The following is a 16,949-nucleotide window of genomic DNA, read 5'->3' as shown; positions in this document are numbered from 1 at the left end:
GTTATCCCAAGCAGCTGCTTGTGTCAGTGTCAGAAACTAGCCTCAGTAGTTTGAGCAAAAACAGAAAAGGACAACTGGTAGATTCGATGACACGAAAGGAAAAAGAAAAAACCACGGTAGTGCCCTATAATAATGTCTCCCACAGAATAAAAAAGATAGCTAACAGAGTATTCAAATAGAACTTTTTGTTGGGCTAGTTGTTGCATGTTACTAAAGTACTAAAATGCCAAACAGACAACACAAGACGAGACACGGACAAGCGCTTGTCCGTGTCTCTTATGTCGTCTGTTTGGCGCTTTTGTACTTAACTAACAGAGTATGTGTCAAAGTCGTTTTCTCGGCTCCGGATAAGCTTGGGAAGATGTGCAAAATGGTTAATACTGATTTTGTTCCAAGAGAGTGCAACATCAAACATGAAAATCAATTTGCCTCATTTAAAGAAGGTGTTGTCTACGCCATCCCCTTGTCATGTGGCAGGCTTTATGAACGCCTGAAGGAGCACAACAACAATATGCATAATACTGTAAAAGGGCATCTTGGCATCCACTGTAGAGACTGCGACAGCAGGGCTTGCCACCGTGGCTTCGCTCAAACACAGGTTTTAAGTAAACATGGTAACCAACTAACGCGTGTAATCATCGAAGCAGTGCATGTGTCAGTAGCCCCTCCTTATCGATATTGTCCAATTTCTAGCGGGGAAGGGGGGGGGGGGGGGGGGGATATGATGATTAGTTGTCTCCTTTCTTCAGTGCAGCATGTACGATTGACTGTGAATCTATGAATTTTTTCTTTTTCCGTTGTTTGGAGCTGCTCTGCATTCCTCGTTCCAAGCAATAAACTTATGTTCCAAGTCAGCACTTGTCCCTGTCGTGTCTCCCTCCTAGTCCCTGTCAAAATATGCACTGTTCTGTTTAAAAGAAAGTGAAGCGAATACTTTGTCTGTCTCTCACTCCAACGGGTCACCGAAACTTGAAATTACACAGCCTTCAATACTAAACACGTGGGAAGACGGCTTACATGATGCCATCTCGGCATGCCCACTCTTTCCATACGCGGCAGATTACCTCTAAAGCAGGGTGCACGGCTGCGCATGCACTCAGCCACACTTACAGCCATGCACAGCTGAGACACATGCCAGTAATTTCGATGCTTGCCAGCTAACCCCTCCCGTCCACCCCTTGCGTGTGCTTGATCGCATTGCCGCTAGCTAGCTTCCCTCCCCCTCTTTCCCTTTGCTCATATGGGAAGGCACCACTTGTGAAGCCACCATCTTTCTTGTCTCACCCTCACACACTTTCACTTGCACCTAAAGCACAAAATGTGCAGGGAACGATAGGGTCTTATCGCACTTGGGCTTTATACAGAACATGATGCGACTCCACTTCGACAGTCGCTGTTGCCGCTTCGCGCGCAGTTTGAGAGGTTCATCTGTAAGCAGCCCCTTGTAATTCAATCATTTGATGATTTGCATTCCCTGAGGCAATTGTTGGGACATCTTGTGGATCTTCCCGCATATACTTTACCACAAGAATAGAGAACCCTTGCATGGTGCTCTTTGGCAATACCTGGCCCTCGTGCCAATAAAAACCACACATTCATTCAGGAATAGAGAACCATGAAACATGTATGCTATGCCAGATACACATTTGACAAATTTGGCGTGGTGTTTCGCCACACAACACAATTCTTTGTTTCTATTAACCCTTTCGCTGTCGGACCTTTCTGGCCGTGACGCACCCCCAGTGTCGGCTTGGTTTCAGGGAACGAGCATAACAGGGAATGAACATAGCAATTTATTTTGGACTACGATTGGTATACTAATAACATCGTCAATGCAATATGCACATTTCAATGTTCTGCAGCTGTTATTAGTAATCATCATCATCATCATCAGCCTGACTACAGTCCAGCCCACTTATAACAGATGCAGATATAACGAACGCTCGCTTAGTACGAACGAGGGCGGTGCTACCGTCAAAATATATATTGGGGCAATGGCACAGTGTCTCACATAGAACGAACTGTTGTGGCCTCAACACTCGGTTAGAGCGAACGCGAAGCTGTCAGGCCCCTGTAGTTGACTGAGTCGGCGGTGTTTGGTGCGGTTTCGCTGGACTGCGAACCCGCGGCAGGCGAATTTCGCGCACTTTGTGTTCCCCTGACATGACGCGAACACAGAGCGCACAAAGCGTCCCCCGGCGCTCCTTTGCGGGTAAAATAAAGTCTCGCAACGTTCCGATCAGTGGACCGCTGATGCTCTCCAAGGCTAAAGACTTCGCCTTCCTTTTGGACTTTCCCGATTTCAGCCCAGGCAATGGATGGCTCCACCGGTTTAAGGCTCGCCACGGAATTGTTTTCAAGGCGGTCGTCGGCGAGGCCGCGTCTGTGAACAACGAGGACGTCGATGCGTAGCTTTCCGACAACCTCCCAACAATCACGAGCTATGCTCCACGGGACGTTTACAATGCCGACGAGACTGCGTTGTTTTATCAGATGTTGCCATCTAAAATGCATGCCTTGAAAGGCGACAAGTGCGCAGGAGGGAAGAACAGCAAGTTGCGCATAACCGTTCTTCTGGGTGTCAATATGGACGGCAGTGACCGGCGGCTGCCTTTTGTCATTGGCAAGTCACGTAAGCCGCGATGCTTTGGAAGCTACGTGCCCGTACGCTACAGGAACAATACAAAAGCCTGGATGAGTCGTGACTTATTTGCCGAGTGGCTTGTCGAGTTCGACCGCGACATGGCACGAAAAAACAGGACTGCTCGTGCTGGATAACTGTGCGGCGCACCATGTGCAGCCTTCCTTGAGTGCGGTGACAGTGCTCTTCTTGCTTCCCAATGCAACCTGCAAAATTCAGCCGTTGGATATGGGCATCATTCATGCGTTCAAGGTGTGCTACCAGCGGCGCGTCATCCAACGCTTGTTGATCGCGATTGATGCTGCCATGCCAGTTCGCATCAGCTTGCTTGCCGCCGTGGACATGTTGAAAGCGGCGTGGATGGAACTCACCGCGGAGTGCATAGAAAATTGCTTCCGCAAGGCGGGTTTTATGGGCCCAGGCACCGAGGACGCCATAGATCACCCACCGGAAGGCCGGTCGCACGAGGACTTGTGGCAACGCGTCATTGACACGCAGCTGGCCGGACCTGCCGTTGCCTGGGACGATTTCGTTTCTGCTGATGACGACGCCGACATTGCGGAGCCATGCACTGACGAAGCTATTGTGCGTGAAGTGCGAGCCCTTCCTGACTGCCCAGAGACCGACGAGGACGATGACGAGGATGCTGCTCTACCGCCGGTTGCTGTGAACGCTTCAACCGCGATCGGTTACATCGCGTCGCTTAAGGAACTCGTGTGCAGCAGAGGCCTTGGCGATGAACATATTACCGCGCTGGAAAATTTAGAAACGGCAGTGATGCGATCAGCTTTGAAGAAGCAGACATGCATCACGGACTTTTTTCAAAAATAAAGTGAGCTTTCGTCTCGCTTACTCTTTTTTCCCGTATTATAGGTGGTCCACTTAGTACAAACTTTGGATACAACGAACAAATGCCACGTGACGATCAAGTTCGTTATATGTGGGCTGGACTGTATAACATCCGTTCAACATCCGAATCTGACGATGCGGAACTCATCTCTTCGTCGCGTTAGACGCTGTCCGAGTCCAAATCCGAGCTCGGCTCGTATTCTGAATCGTAAGAGCCACTGCTCCAATGAACAGACGAAGGTCTCGCGCCGCTCAGCTATCCGAAAGTAACCACACGCAGGGAGGATGCGCTTTGAGTTGCCCGCGCAACGGAGATAAATGGGACGTTGTGTGATCAAGAAGAGGGAGATGGAAAAAGGCTAAAACAAAGTTCAAAGGGCTTTACGTTTACTGCTGCAAGTCGGAAGCGAGGGTGTGGCGAGAGAGCGAAAGCAGCAATCGAGTCACTCTTTTCGGAGAGGCAACGGCGACGCGTGCACCTGAACTTGACGCGCCGTAGCAGACGCACCAACAGAAGAAAAATAAAAACCTTCAAACCGGCGGAGATGGCAGAACAACCCTTGAACCCATAACCACACGCGCGCGACGCACGATCCAGCGAACGCGGAGCCACCGCGCCACTCAGCAAAAAGAGAGGGGGGCGTGGCAGTCGCACCGTACTCAATACATGTACTAACACAGGTCGGGGTGAAAATACGAACTTGTAGGAAGAGTCAACAGATGGCGTGGCCAAGTACGGGAGCGCCAGCTTTGTGCCCAGGCGCGAAATTTTGAACGCGTGATAGAGAACGTACCGGTACGTCAGTGACACTGTGGGGGGGAAGCGCGATGACGTACCGGTACGTCCGTGACAGCGAAAGGGTTAATGTGTGAGGATTCATGAGAAAACTTGTTTTGAAAGTCATAAAAGTGTTTTTAAAGAAAAGAGTATGGGTGTTCACTTTTTAACTAAGCTGCCAAAGAATAATCAAATGCATGCTGCCATTAAATGTGAAAACCCTTTCTATTTGCAGACGATGAGCAAAATGAGAACAAGGTGAAAGCGGGAGCCAACATTGCGACAAGTGGACTTGTTTTTCAAGGCGTTTTGCTCATCGTCTTGAATTTTCATCTCCCGCCTTCGCCATGTTTTTCCTTTCTATTTGCAGGTGTTTCTCAAAACAGTGAAAGAGCGTGAAAAATACAGGGCCTGGAAGATGACACACGTGGACCCGCGCAATGCCTCTCGAACGCCATCAGCCAGCAAGGAGCCCACCTATCGGCTGCGCTATGACAACCCTGTCAATGCCTGTGAGTGGTGTGGGCATAGCATGCTATGCTTGGGGTGCTATGATGGTATTCTCCTCTGGCAGCTCCATCACGAGACATTGACCGACCTCGGCCATGGGAGGAGGACGAGTTTGACCGGGGATCCAGCTATCGGTCATCCATGGGACGCTCCGTTGGCACCACACCAACATACAATGGTCAGTTGTTATCATTATCCTCTTGCAACAAAGTAAAAAGTAGCCTGTGGAATGAAAATTTATTCACACGTGCATCATCATTACTGTACTAGGCCACAGGTTCTTCGTGCCATCCATTGAGGTTCCGCATTTCTTCAACATTGCAACCATCCCAGATGGGCATTGACTAAGCAGTTTGTCAAACAATGTAAACATCATCCCTGCTTAAAAACACCATCTTGTGATAATGACAGCATGACATTGTCTATAGAGGTAGGCTGTTGCCAGTGCCTGAATACAATGTGTTGGTGTTATATGCATTTCTAACACACATTGCCCTTTCTTTGGAAAAGGGTACCATACTCATTGATGCCAGTAGGTAATGAAGCCAAGGAAAGCATGAACTATCTCTAGTAAACTCAGAATTTATTATAGACAAAGATTATGTTACCTTCATATTCCTAATAAAGAAGTGAAAATAGAGGAAAAGACAACCTATTCTCACAGCACTGTAGCTCTCCATTTTTCAGGGTATTTGCCTGCATTAGCCAGCGCCTGTCTTGTTTATCAAGTCTTGTTTCCGTGAAGATTTATACAGATGCAAAAACAGAAAGTCACTGGGGCTAGATCAGCATTGCAGGCTCTTCAGAAGCACTTTTAATGGCAGCCTTGGTAACACAAGATTTTTTAACCTGGGCATTGTCGGACTGGGTGCATCTTATCACTAGTCCTCATTGTTTCTTGAGAGAATGTTAGCATGACATTCTCCTGTCCTTTCAGGTAAATAAACACCCCTTTGTATCCCAGAAAATGAGTGCTGTCTCTCTTCCTCTTGAATTTTGTGTGAGGAGGAGTAATTCGGGTAATTCTATTGCTTGGTTTCTGGGCCTCAGAGGTAAAGCCATGTCCCAGTCACGAGGCGGGTAAAAAAGATCTGCGAAGTCCAAAAGCTCCCTTGATGAAAGCAACTGGATTGTGCGTTTCGTGGTAACCATTGTGCCAAGCCCCTCGACATGTCCTAATGATTGTACATGTCCTGCCACACGTTTAGGCACCTTAATTTGGCAATTCTTCGTGATAAGGTTTGGTCCATGTGGTGCTGACCATCTTGCACACTAGTCGAACCAGTGAGTTAATGCTAAAGACACTCATTGCCATGCATATTCACTATTCGACTGCTTTAGCAGAAGAGCCTTCTTTGAATGACAGAAAGCTGAGCTAGTTGGTAAGGATTCATTATGCAAAAAAGAGGTGAGGCGTGCAGACAGGACACAAGAGTAGAGAAGTGGCATAGTCGGTGTTCATGTTGTCCACTTCTCTACTCTTATGTCCTGTCTGCATGCCTCGCCTCTTTTTTGCATAATGAAGCCTTCTTTGCTATCATGCTCTGTTAATCAGGCTTGAAGTTGCGGTAGGAGGATGGCATATTTAACTTGCTGATGCAGAACAATGGCAGAAGAGCAAGTCTTGATAATGCAAGCACATTTGGCTAGATAGATGAGCTGACCAAAGGCTATAGATAGACCAATGTTGGACCTTTGGTTATAGCTAGAGTTCTGCATTTTCCGAATTTATTTTTTTTTCACAAAAGCGTGGGCTTTTTCTTGCAGCACAATAAAATTCCGACTTACTCAGCCTGCTTAGCACTGTCTGGCTTCTCCCACAGGCAGAAAACATCCGGGGAAAATTTGTTATGCAGTCAACATATACACTATCAAAACGATTTCAGAGCATTACAGTTACAAGATGTGTCAGAATGAATTAAATGCATGTACAGTTTATGCTCATGTACCTGTGTACACCAGACTTTCGGATATAATGGACTATATTTCAGCCTTAGTTTGTTCTACCTATGTTATTAATGCAACGAAGTTCGCTTTTAACGAACTGCGCTACAATGGACTATTGGCTACAACGGACGAAATCAGTGGCAAATTTTTTCAGTCAGACGTACAAAACATACTTTTGCCGTGTCGACACGGGCTCGCAACTGACTTGCGAGGGTCAGCTGAGACAATCACGGCTCAATATCGTGCGCGCAACGGAGGAAGGCGGGGCGGAAAGGTGAGAAAGGGGGGGCTCCGGCGACTACTGCTTACAGCGTGGCCGCTGTATCTTGAAAGTGATCTGCAATGTGGCGAAAGTGCACCCAGTGCCGGTAGCTTTTTATGCGCTGTGCTTTCGACGTTTAGTTCACGTTGAAGCGAGAGACAGCACGAAGGTCAATTCGCTCGCTGCTGCTACCGCGCTTATTTTGCCTAATTTGATATGGTAATCGATGCTTCGCCTTTCTTTCAAAACTGCAAAAGTTTCGGATATTACGGAGTGCGTAATAAAACATCAGTTTTATACGGACGTTTTTTGTCTGATTATCAGGGTCCATTGTAACGAGAATTGACTGTCTACCAATATTCATTGAGTATGCTCTTTCAGTGTTTGCACTGACTGCAGGGGTTGTCGGGCATGAATCCTCCTGAAGGATTACATCAACAGCCTTTCATTTCATTTATTTACTCTCAAGGCCGTACAGGCATTACGGCCTGATGGAATTGTCATGCTTCAGTGGTAAAATGGCCAAAAACAACTGCATTTTGAATGCAGTTGTCATGCAGTTGTTCTGCTGCACAGCAGGGCTACACTTTCCTGCAATAGGAATGACGCTTCTCATCTACCGTAATCAAGCATGCAGTCCGCCCAAAGGTTGTCACTGAGTTCCATCAGCTGCAAGGGAATCACTCCTTAATTAGTACTGAGAACAGTTGGTTAGAATTTAGTAGGCTCATCTTAATGAGCTGGTTGTTTGAGGAGTTATGACGAAAGCCATCAGTTTCTCATACTTCTTTTTGTGAATGTAGTCATGCCAGATGATCACAAATCAGGGCCTGAAATTTGGAGCTTTATGGGTAAATGCAAATTTAGATTTTTTTTTTCCTGGGAGTGCTTTCTCAATTTTATTGTATGGTCGTTCAATCCGAAACCTCCCAGACCCCAAAAGCGATCCTTACCAATTCTCTTAACTCTTTGAGGGTCGAATTATTTTGAAAAAAACTTTCCCAGGTGGTCAAATTACTTTATTGCGGATCTTGAATGTACAAAATGTATAAAGTCAGGAATAAATAGTAAAAAAAAATTAGGAACAGTATTTTGGTGTCGGCATCACTCAGAACTGCAAAATGTTCAATAGTATTTCAGAGTCTGGTACTCCTTGAAACATGGGTCTACGCACAGCACCTTATCGCAGTCTGCACATCATTATGGCGCGAAATTTCAAACGGAGGGTCGAAACCGTACCCGTACGGCAAAGACCTTGCGGGACAGAAAACCGCCACCGTACATGTACAGCAAAATCCTTCAAAGGGTTAAAACAATTGGGCTAGTTGGCATTTGTGTGAATAATGTTTCCCCAAAGTATTTTTCTAAAAGAACTTTTCGGTGGCATAAACAATCTTTGAAGTTCCAGCAAGGAATCCAAAGTTTGCTCAAGTTGATTTTAAAAATATGTGTGAAACCAGGTACAATGACAAATGTTATTTTAGAATATTCCAGTGGCGTTGTTCTTTCATTGGACGTCATAAGTGAACACATTTAAGAATTTTTCGTGTTTAATTGCCTCGGTAAAAAAAAGAAAGCAAGAAATTGTGTTTTATGAAATGTCTTGCATAAACATTAAAGTTTCACCCACAGTACATTTTTACAGTTTTTGCCTGTTGCTACAGTTTACTCTAAAAATAATCCAGACTTACCGTATTTACTCGCATAATGTCACACTTTTTTGTCAAAAAGTTGACGCCAATTAGGGGTGCGATCATTATGCGGGTCAAATTTCCCACGAAAAGAACCATTTCCTTTTTTCATCCCGCATTCGCTGCGGGATGACAATGGGTCAGCAAGCAGGCGCCTGCCGCTGTCAGTGCAGTACACCAAAACAAAAATGGTGGCCGGCGGAGCAAGCCGAACGCGCCGAACGCGATTTTTCTTCGCGTGAGTGCATTATGCACATTGAAACAGTTTCTTTCGTATCAGTAATGAATAATATCGTTAATATCGGCAAGTTTGCGACGATAACGTAGCCATGTCCACTTTGAGGGGACAGAAACAGAGATGGGCGTACTTAGCTGTCAGTGACATAGAAACACATGGCGGGCATGCTGCGGAGACTGCGGCATTTGTCTTCACTGCTATGCTAATACGGCACGTTTCCACTAAGGGTGGGCAAATATCTTAGTTGCGGTACACTGATTAGGGTACACTTCTAATGTATCAGTAAAAATGGACCCGATTTGTTACGGGCCCACGAGTGCAGACGAGAAGAATCGAAAGGCACCCTTTATGTTGGTGTTGACCAAAACCATTATGAAGCCTACAAATAATAAAGCCGAGGCAAGTTCGGTTGTAGCATTTTTTTCGTGGAAGTGCGGAAAGTGATGAAAGGAATGAAATGAGGCATCTGCTTAAGAATGTTGGGTGCGTGCAGACCGCTTGGTATGTCTTCAAGAGTCATTCGCGTAGCATTCGACAGATGGTAAGCGAGATCATCATTAGCTAGACTTGGCACACGACATATCGCTGCGACTAGTTCGGGGTGCGATCATTACACGGGAAAGAAAAAAAATTGAATTTCGACGACGAAATTCAGGGGTGCGATGATTATATTATGCGATCATTATGTGAGTAAATACGGTATTACGTTAAAAGAATGTTTTTCAAGTAAATTCCTGTCAAAGTTGGCAAAACATTACTTTTTTACGAGATTCAGGCCTGAATTAACCATCAAGGTCCTTCAGATAAAGATATGGGAGATGACTCATTATACACTCCAGCCACGTAGCTTGTGACCTAGAAATGTTAATTGAAGTAAATTTCATTTAAGGAAGAAAAACTTGGAATCTCGCCAGAAGGCACTGCCAAACTGTGTTTTCATTGTTGAACGCGTATGTGCTGCCGGCTATTTTTATGTCAGGCATATACACTCTGGCTGCAGGCAAAGTGTGCCGTGTTGCTTGAGATTAGTATAAATGCATTGTAAACGGTGTACTTTTGTCAGTTCTCCACTTCTCATTCATGGGGCTCGGTGCAGCCAAGTATGCGAACACAGCAGATGCAAGCATTTAGCCGTGGGAGTTAGTGGCTAACTTTGCCTCATTATGTCCTATGCAAAGGCAGCTCAATCCCACGGTCATTTCTTCGCTGCTGTTTCACACCGTACAAACACGGCGCTTGACCAGGCCCACAGACACTCGCAGCCTGCAAACTGGAAATTCCTTGATACAGTCGAACCCACTTAAATGATACCAGTTTTAACAATATATTGGTTATAAGAATGAGAAGCTGCTGCACCGTCAATTTTTGTATGTGTTCCATGGTGAAATAACCCGCTTACTACAATGCCCTGATGCCGCATTACCGGTTATAACGATAAAATCTGGCTGCTGGGTGTCCGAGCCGCAAGTTAGTGAAATGCGAAATCCTTGAAAAAAAAAAAAAAAAGAAAATGAGAAATTCTAGCCGCTGCAAGAGCCACTGTTCCAACAGTTGCCGCGCGCTAGTTTTCCAGCCATCTCCGCGCGCCTCTCTACCGTTGCCCTTCCACCCCTTCGAACACGAATGGGCTGCACCCATAACTCTAGGCCGCCCCACCCTCCGAAACACGAATGGACCGCGTTAACTGCGCTGCTCCCATGTTGATCACTGGCTCCTCATTCAGCGCAGTTCTGCAAACAGCTTAATCACTCGCTTTCGTCTTTGTTGGTTGCGTCGAAATCGTTCCTGGCCACGTGGTTTCTCAGTCTCGTTTGACCCACAGTTGGTTTGACTCGCCGCCGAAACGGAAGATGGCTGATCCACCTCTAATCATCAGCAATGCACAACGTTACCAGTGAAAAGAAAGAGTACGACTATAGATTTGAAAGCCAAGTGCTTCTAACCGATGAGGTGATCATCGCGAACGTGCTTGCATCAGATAGCGACGGCGACGACGGCAGTGATGACGAGATAGGGCAGGCTGCCTCAACGTTGTCCTCGCAGGAAGCCTGGCAGATAATTCAGTCCCTCTGGGGCTTCGTTTTCACGAGGGACCTTCCGCTACACTACGTGGTGCACCTGGATGCCTTGGAGGATGTCGGCAAGCTTTGCGTAAAACATTCAAGGCTGACGGACAAAGAGTTTTCTCGTGCAAGCCAGTGAGAAGTACGCGGCAAGATGCTTGTGGCTATCTCGCCCAAGTATTTCTTCTGGATTTCTCAAGCTGACAGGCTGCCGCGGCAAACTTCTGGCATTTTTTAAAAGGCCCCTTTTGGCGCCACCAAAGTGATGCCTCGGCGGTGCTCACATATAGCGTGCCACCCATGACCCCTCTTTGCAGTTGTTATAGCGGTGCTATTCTTTAATGCCGACAGCTGCAGCTTGTTACCGCAGCTGTCGACAAACACCCGATTGGAGCTCCCAGGAAGCAGTTAAACAAGTGAACACAATCAGCAGCTGGATGGAGGGAAGGTGCTGGGGAGGGACACTGACCTCTTTGCTATTATAGTTTTCTCACATCGGCTCTGCCATCCCCCTATTTTGATTTTTTTTTTTTCATGCAACCCGGTTATAACAAATATTGGTTATAACGATGGAATTTTCGTAGCACTTGAATATTCTTAAAAGTGGGTTTGACTGTAGTTCTCTCCTGTGACATGGTAGTTGTGGAGTGTCAATGATTCATGTTCTTGCCTAGTTTGTAACCTGCTGATTTACAATACTTACAAAACAATTAATTTCATAAGCCATGCACAATATCTGGTACCTGATAACTCTCTGATCCTCTCGACGACCATGAAGCAGTCTTGGTTTATTTCCCCGCAGGGGCGTCTGCGTCAGCAGGCATTTGGTATGTTGCGACACCGAGCACACGAGGATTTGCCCCTCCCGCGTGTAGCAGTGCGTGGCTTCGCCGTGTCTGGGGAAAGGGGGATCCTGGGGGTTGAGCCGATGCTGAGTGTTTGGACCTTTATGGTGCCCCGGCGGAGGCAACACACCTCTTTGGCCTCTGCTTCACATAGACGGCCCCTCCACACTGACCCACCTGGAGGAAAACGGCAGTCGCCTTTTCCCATCTCTCTCTATTCAAATCTTTGTCTTTCTCCTTCACTTTTGACCTTTCCTGTCTTCTTCTCTCTTCCTTTTACTTCCTTTCTCCTTGGTGGCAAGGGTTAACCTTGTGTGGCTATCCTGCCTTGGTTACACTATAATTGGTTATAGTGATGGCGTACGACTGGCGTCGTGCAGACTTGTACGCAAGCTCTGCCGCATCCCCTCATTGGGCTACCGTGGTGGGCAGTCAGCACTGTTGCCGAATTTTTTTTTTTTTTTTGTATTTTCATGGAAACTTCTTTCCCCCCACTTCCTCATTGCCCTCAGAAACGAGGGCACACCAAAGATTTATTCCAGTTTTTCGGACGCCAAATCCAGAACTTCCCCTGCTTTCACGTTATTCACTCTGAAAAGTCAGACAAACCAGTGCGAGCCATTTCACCGTTCCTTGTTTCAAAGTCCTTGACTGATGTTATTGGTCCAGGTTACAAGGCGTCGAGGATGGCAAGCAGTGACCTCCTCTTAGAGCTCCACGACCAGAAGCAATATGAGAAACTACCTAAACTAGTGTCATTTGGGGAGACCCACATAACAGTAACCCCGCACCGTACAATGAACACCACCCGTGGTGTTGTCAGATGATGATTTGCTTGAGCTGACTGAACCGGAACTCCTGGAGGGCTTCAGTGAGCAAAATGTGATCAATGTCAGAAGAATTAAGATGAGGTGAGATGGTAAAGAAATTCAGACCAAGCACCTAATAATCACCTTTGGTTCTAGTGTCCTGCTCAAGTCAATCGAGGCTGGGTACATCAAGCTCCTTGTTAGGCCGTACGTGCCAAATCCGCTCCGATGTTTCAAATGCCAGCGTTTTGGCCACGGTTCGCAGAGCTGCCGAGGCCACCAAACTTGTGCAGAATGCAGTGCCCTTGAACACACCTCTGAAGCTTGTGAGAACGCTCTCCACTGTGTAAACTGTGATGGGGAGCACGCCGCGTACTCGCGGTCGTGCCCATCCTGGAAAAAAGAAAAAGAAATTGTAACGATCAAAGTAAAAGAGAATATATCATTTAAGGAGGCACGCAGGCGGGTTTCATACCTGCCCAAGAAAACCTTTGCCGATGTGACACGTCAGGGGGCAGCGACACAACGGCTTCCGGCGGCTGGCCGACCCACAAGCAGTGAGTCGGCAGTTAGGCCATCTGCCCCCGCGGCGGTTGCAGCTAGCGCTGCTCCGTCAACCCACAAGAAGGGACCGTCGACCCCGAAGGTGGGCGCAGCCAAGGCTGCCTCAACCTCCCAGGCCCCTTTCAGCGCTGGCAACAGCCGGCGTAGCCCAATCCCACAGGCATCCCCATCGACATCCAGGCTGGTGGGCGCAGGGGCCTTCCCCTCCGAGGCGAGGCTCTCTCAGGAAAATTCTCGCTCGCAAGGGCGTGTGTCCGGCACCTCACAAGAGGCAATGGGCACTACACCTATCCTCACGGCGCACCAAGCGTCTAAGGGGCGGCGAGGTTCCCTCGAACGCTCCAAAAAGGGCAAAATCCCCGTGACAAGGCCTGGAAAGAGCTCTGTAATCTAAGGCATCACTTCTGTTTCTATATACACAGTACCAATTTACATTAAATATGGATACACAAATTATTCAATGGAACGTCAGAGGTCTTCTTAGAAACCTTGATGATGTGCAAGAACTCATCCACAAACACAATCCAAAAGTGCTGTGTTTGCAGCAAACACACTTAAAATCTAAACACACAATCTTTCTCTGAAAGTATGTTACGTTTCGCAAAGATCGCGATGATGTCGTTGCATCATCAGGTGGTGCTGCCATTGTCACTCATAAAAGCATAGCGTGTCAATTTTTACAGCTACAAACGCCCCTTGAAGCAGTGGCGGTTCGAGTTGTCCTCGTAAACAAACTCATCACCATTTGCTCGCTTTACATATCCCCGCATTACCAATTAAAGAAACATGAATTTCAGTCCCTTATAGATGAATTGCCAGAACCTTATGTTCTTGGCGATTTCAATGCGCACAGCTGCCTGTGGGGCAACTCTCGTATAGATGCGCGAGGTTGTCTCGTTGAACAGTTCCTTTTTTCTTCTGGTGCGTGCCTGTTGAATAAGAAGGAACCCACATATTACTGTCTTGTAAGCAGAACCTTTTCTTCAATTGATCTTAGCATAGTTTCCCCGTCTATACTGCCTGAACTTGAATGGGAAGTTACCAACAATCCTTACGGGAACGACCACTTCCCCATACTGCTAAGATCACCTGAAGAAAACGAATATCCACCACAGGCTCCTAGGTAGAAGATTGATACAGCTGATTGGGAGAAATTCTGAACTCTTACTAGTATCTCGTGGGATGACATGTCCTCGTTAGGAATTGATGCTGCTGTAGAGTATTTTACAGCCTTCATAATAGATGCAGCATCTAAATGCATATCGGAAGTAAATGGCTTGGCATGCAAACGGCGTGTTCCGTGGTGGAACGAGGAATGTAGAATCACTCGTAAGAAGCAGAACAAAGCGGGGGGGGGGGGGGGATTGCTACGCGCTTCTCCCACTGCAGAGAATCTTATTAACTTGAAGAAAGCAAAGTCCCAAGGCAGGAGAACCCGCCGACAGGCCAGAAGAGAGAGTTGGCAGAAGTTTTTATCGAGTATCAATTCATACACAGATGAGGCCAAAGTCTGGAACAGGGTTAATAGGATAAGAGGGCGACAAACATATTCACTGCCTTTGGTGAACACACAAGGGGATACCCTGCAACATCAGGCAGACTCACTTGGGGAGCACTTTGAGAGTGTTTCAAGCTTAAACCATTATTCTCAATCCTTTCTCAAATATAAAGAAATAGAAGAATGTAAGCCACTCACAAGAAAGTGTCGACAGAATGAACCGTACAACCGTCCTTTTAGTATTGCCTAGTTTAGAGCGGCCTTGAGTGCATGCAAGAGCTCTGCACCGGGATCTGACAGTCATGTATGAGATGATCAAAAACTTACACATTGACACACAAGTTACACTACTAGCACTTTTCAACACTATTTGGGCTCTGGGATACTTTCCAACCGCGTGGAAAGAAGCCATTGCGGCCCTGTTTGAAACAGGGCAAAAACCCTTCTACCGTGGCAAGCTACCGCCCAGAAGCTCTCACAAGTTGCCTTTGTAAGGTATTTGAAAAAATGAATAATCGGCGACTCATCCATTTCCTTGAACTGAGCAAAATGCTTGATCCCTACCAGTGTGGCTTCAGAGAAGGGCGGTCCACAACCGATCATCTTGTTCGTATTGAAGGACATATCCGTGATGCATTTGTACACAAGCAGTTTTTCTTATCCATATTTCTTGACATGGAGAAAGCGTACGACACAACGTGGCGCTACGGCATCTTGAGAGACTTATCAGAAATGGGCATTCATGGCAATATGCTAAACCTAATAGAAAGCTATTTGTCAAATCGTGCCTTCCGGCAATGTACTGTCACGTCCTTTTATACAGGAAACTGGTGTACCCCAGGGAGGAGTTCTCAGCTGCACACTCTTTATTGTTAAGATGACAACACTTCGTGCTTCACTGCCTCCAGCCATTTTTTATTCCGTCTACGTAGACGATATACAAATAGGTTTCAAATCCTGCAACCTTAGAGTGTGTGAAAGACAGGTACAGCAGGGCCTAAACAAGGTGTCCAAGTGTGCAGACCAAAATGGGTTTAAAATCAACCCCCCACATAAGTTCTTGTGTTCTCTTCACAAGAAAGAGAGGCCTGGTCCCAGATCCTTGCGTAGAACTGGGCAGACAACAAATACCTCTGAACAATGAACACAAATTTCTAGGTGTGATACTTGACTCGAGGCTTACTTTCATCTCACATATAAAATATCTTAAAACAATATGTCTAAAAACTATGAATTTACTTAGAATCCTATCCCACACAACATGGGGTAGTGACAGGAAGTGTTTACTGAATCTTTACAGGAGCCGAGTTTGATCACGACTAGATTATGGTGCCGTAGTATATCACTCTGCCGCACCGAGCGCGCTAAAGATGTTAGACCCCCTTAATCATCTGGGTATCCGCCTGGCCGCTGGCGCATTTAGAACAAGCCCTGTCGAAAGTCTATATGTAGAGTCAGATGAGTGGCCACTCCATCTTCAGAGAACATACATCAGCTTCACTTATTTTCTCAAAAGAGCGCTCTAATAAAGAACATTCGTGTTTCACAACCGTTAACCACTTGACGCGTCAAACACTTTTTCGCAATAGACCCTCTATGAGACTTCCTTTGTCACTCCGTGCAAGAGAACTTAGCGAAGAAATGGATGTCCCAGTACTCGAACATCACCTAATGCCTCCTGCTAAGCTATTACCGCCCTGGGAGTGGCAGGTGATAGATTGTGACATATCGTTTGTAGAGGTTACAAAGCACGCTCCTGACCTCGAAATCACTATGCATTTCCATGAACTACTGTACAATCGAAGTACTCCTGCTCTGAATTTTACACACTCATCAAAATCACATGCTGGTGTGTCTTTTGCCGCTGTAGGTCCCTCTTTTTCTAAATCTGACATATTGAACCCGCTAATAAGTATCTTCACTGCAGAAGCCTATGCAGTACTGTCTGCAGTAAAACATATAAATAAATTAACTCGACGGAGCAATAGTATTCACAGACTCGTTAAGTCTTGTAAAAGCGTTAATCTCTTTACAAAAGTATACACATCCTGTCTTCAATGAACTCTACTCTCTCTTATGCAATATTTATCTATCACATAAACATGTAGTAATATGCTTTTCTTGTTACCGGCAGAAACGATACTCTTTGGAAACTTGTGTAGCATGGGTTGATGTTGAGGATTTATAAGCATCTGCAATGGCTTCTGGAATACAGTTGTAAATTTGTGACCGTCCTGTGTACTTGTCTTCTTTG

The 16,949-nt window shown here is 46.3% G+C and overlaps 1 protein-coding gene and 1 pseudogene across 8 annotated transcripts in view; both read left to right on the top strand.

The window, feature by feature from the left end:
* Unc-115a (actin binding LIM protein Uncoordinated 115a) overlaps positions 1-16,949 on the top strand; it is a 558,372-nt gene that overhangs the window by 409,904 nt on the left and 131,519 nt on the right. For all 8 annotated transcript variants that reach the window (XM_050191443.3, XM_050191440.3, XM_050191439.3 and 5 more), the window contains 2 exons: positions 4,639-4,780; positions 4,843-4,956. In XM_050191443.3, the coding sequence (XP_050047400.1) occupies positions 4,639-4,780; positions 4,843-4,956 (256 nt within the window). The remainder of the gene's footprint in view (positions 1-4,638; positions 4,781-4,842; positions 4,957-16,949) is intronic.
* Positions 1,514-4,632, top strand: LOC126544213 (tigger transposable element-derived protein 6-like; annotated as a pseudogene).

This window comes from Dermacentor andersoni, chromosome 1, assembly GCF_023375885.2.
Source record: "Dermacentor andersoni chromosome 1, qqDerAnde1_hic_scaffold, whole genome shotgun sequence".
Taxonomy (NCBI): domain Eukaryota; kingdom Metazoa; phylum Arthropoda; class Arachnida; order Ixodida; family Ixodidae; genus Dermacentor; species Dermacentor andersoni.
The sequence above is the reverse complement of the archived record's forward strand: the minus strand, read 5'-3'. Positions and strand labels throughout refer to the sequence as shown.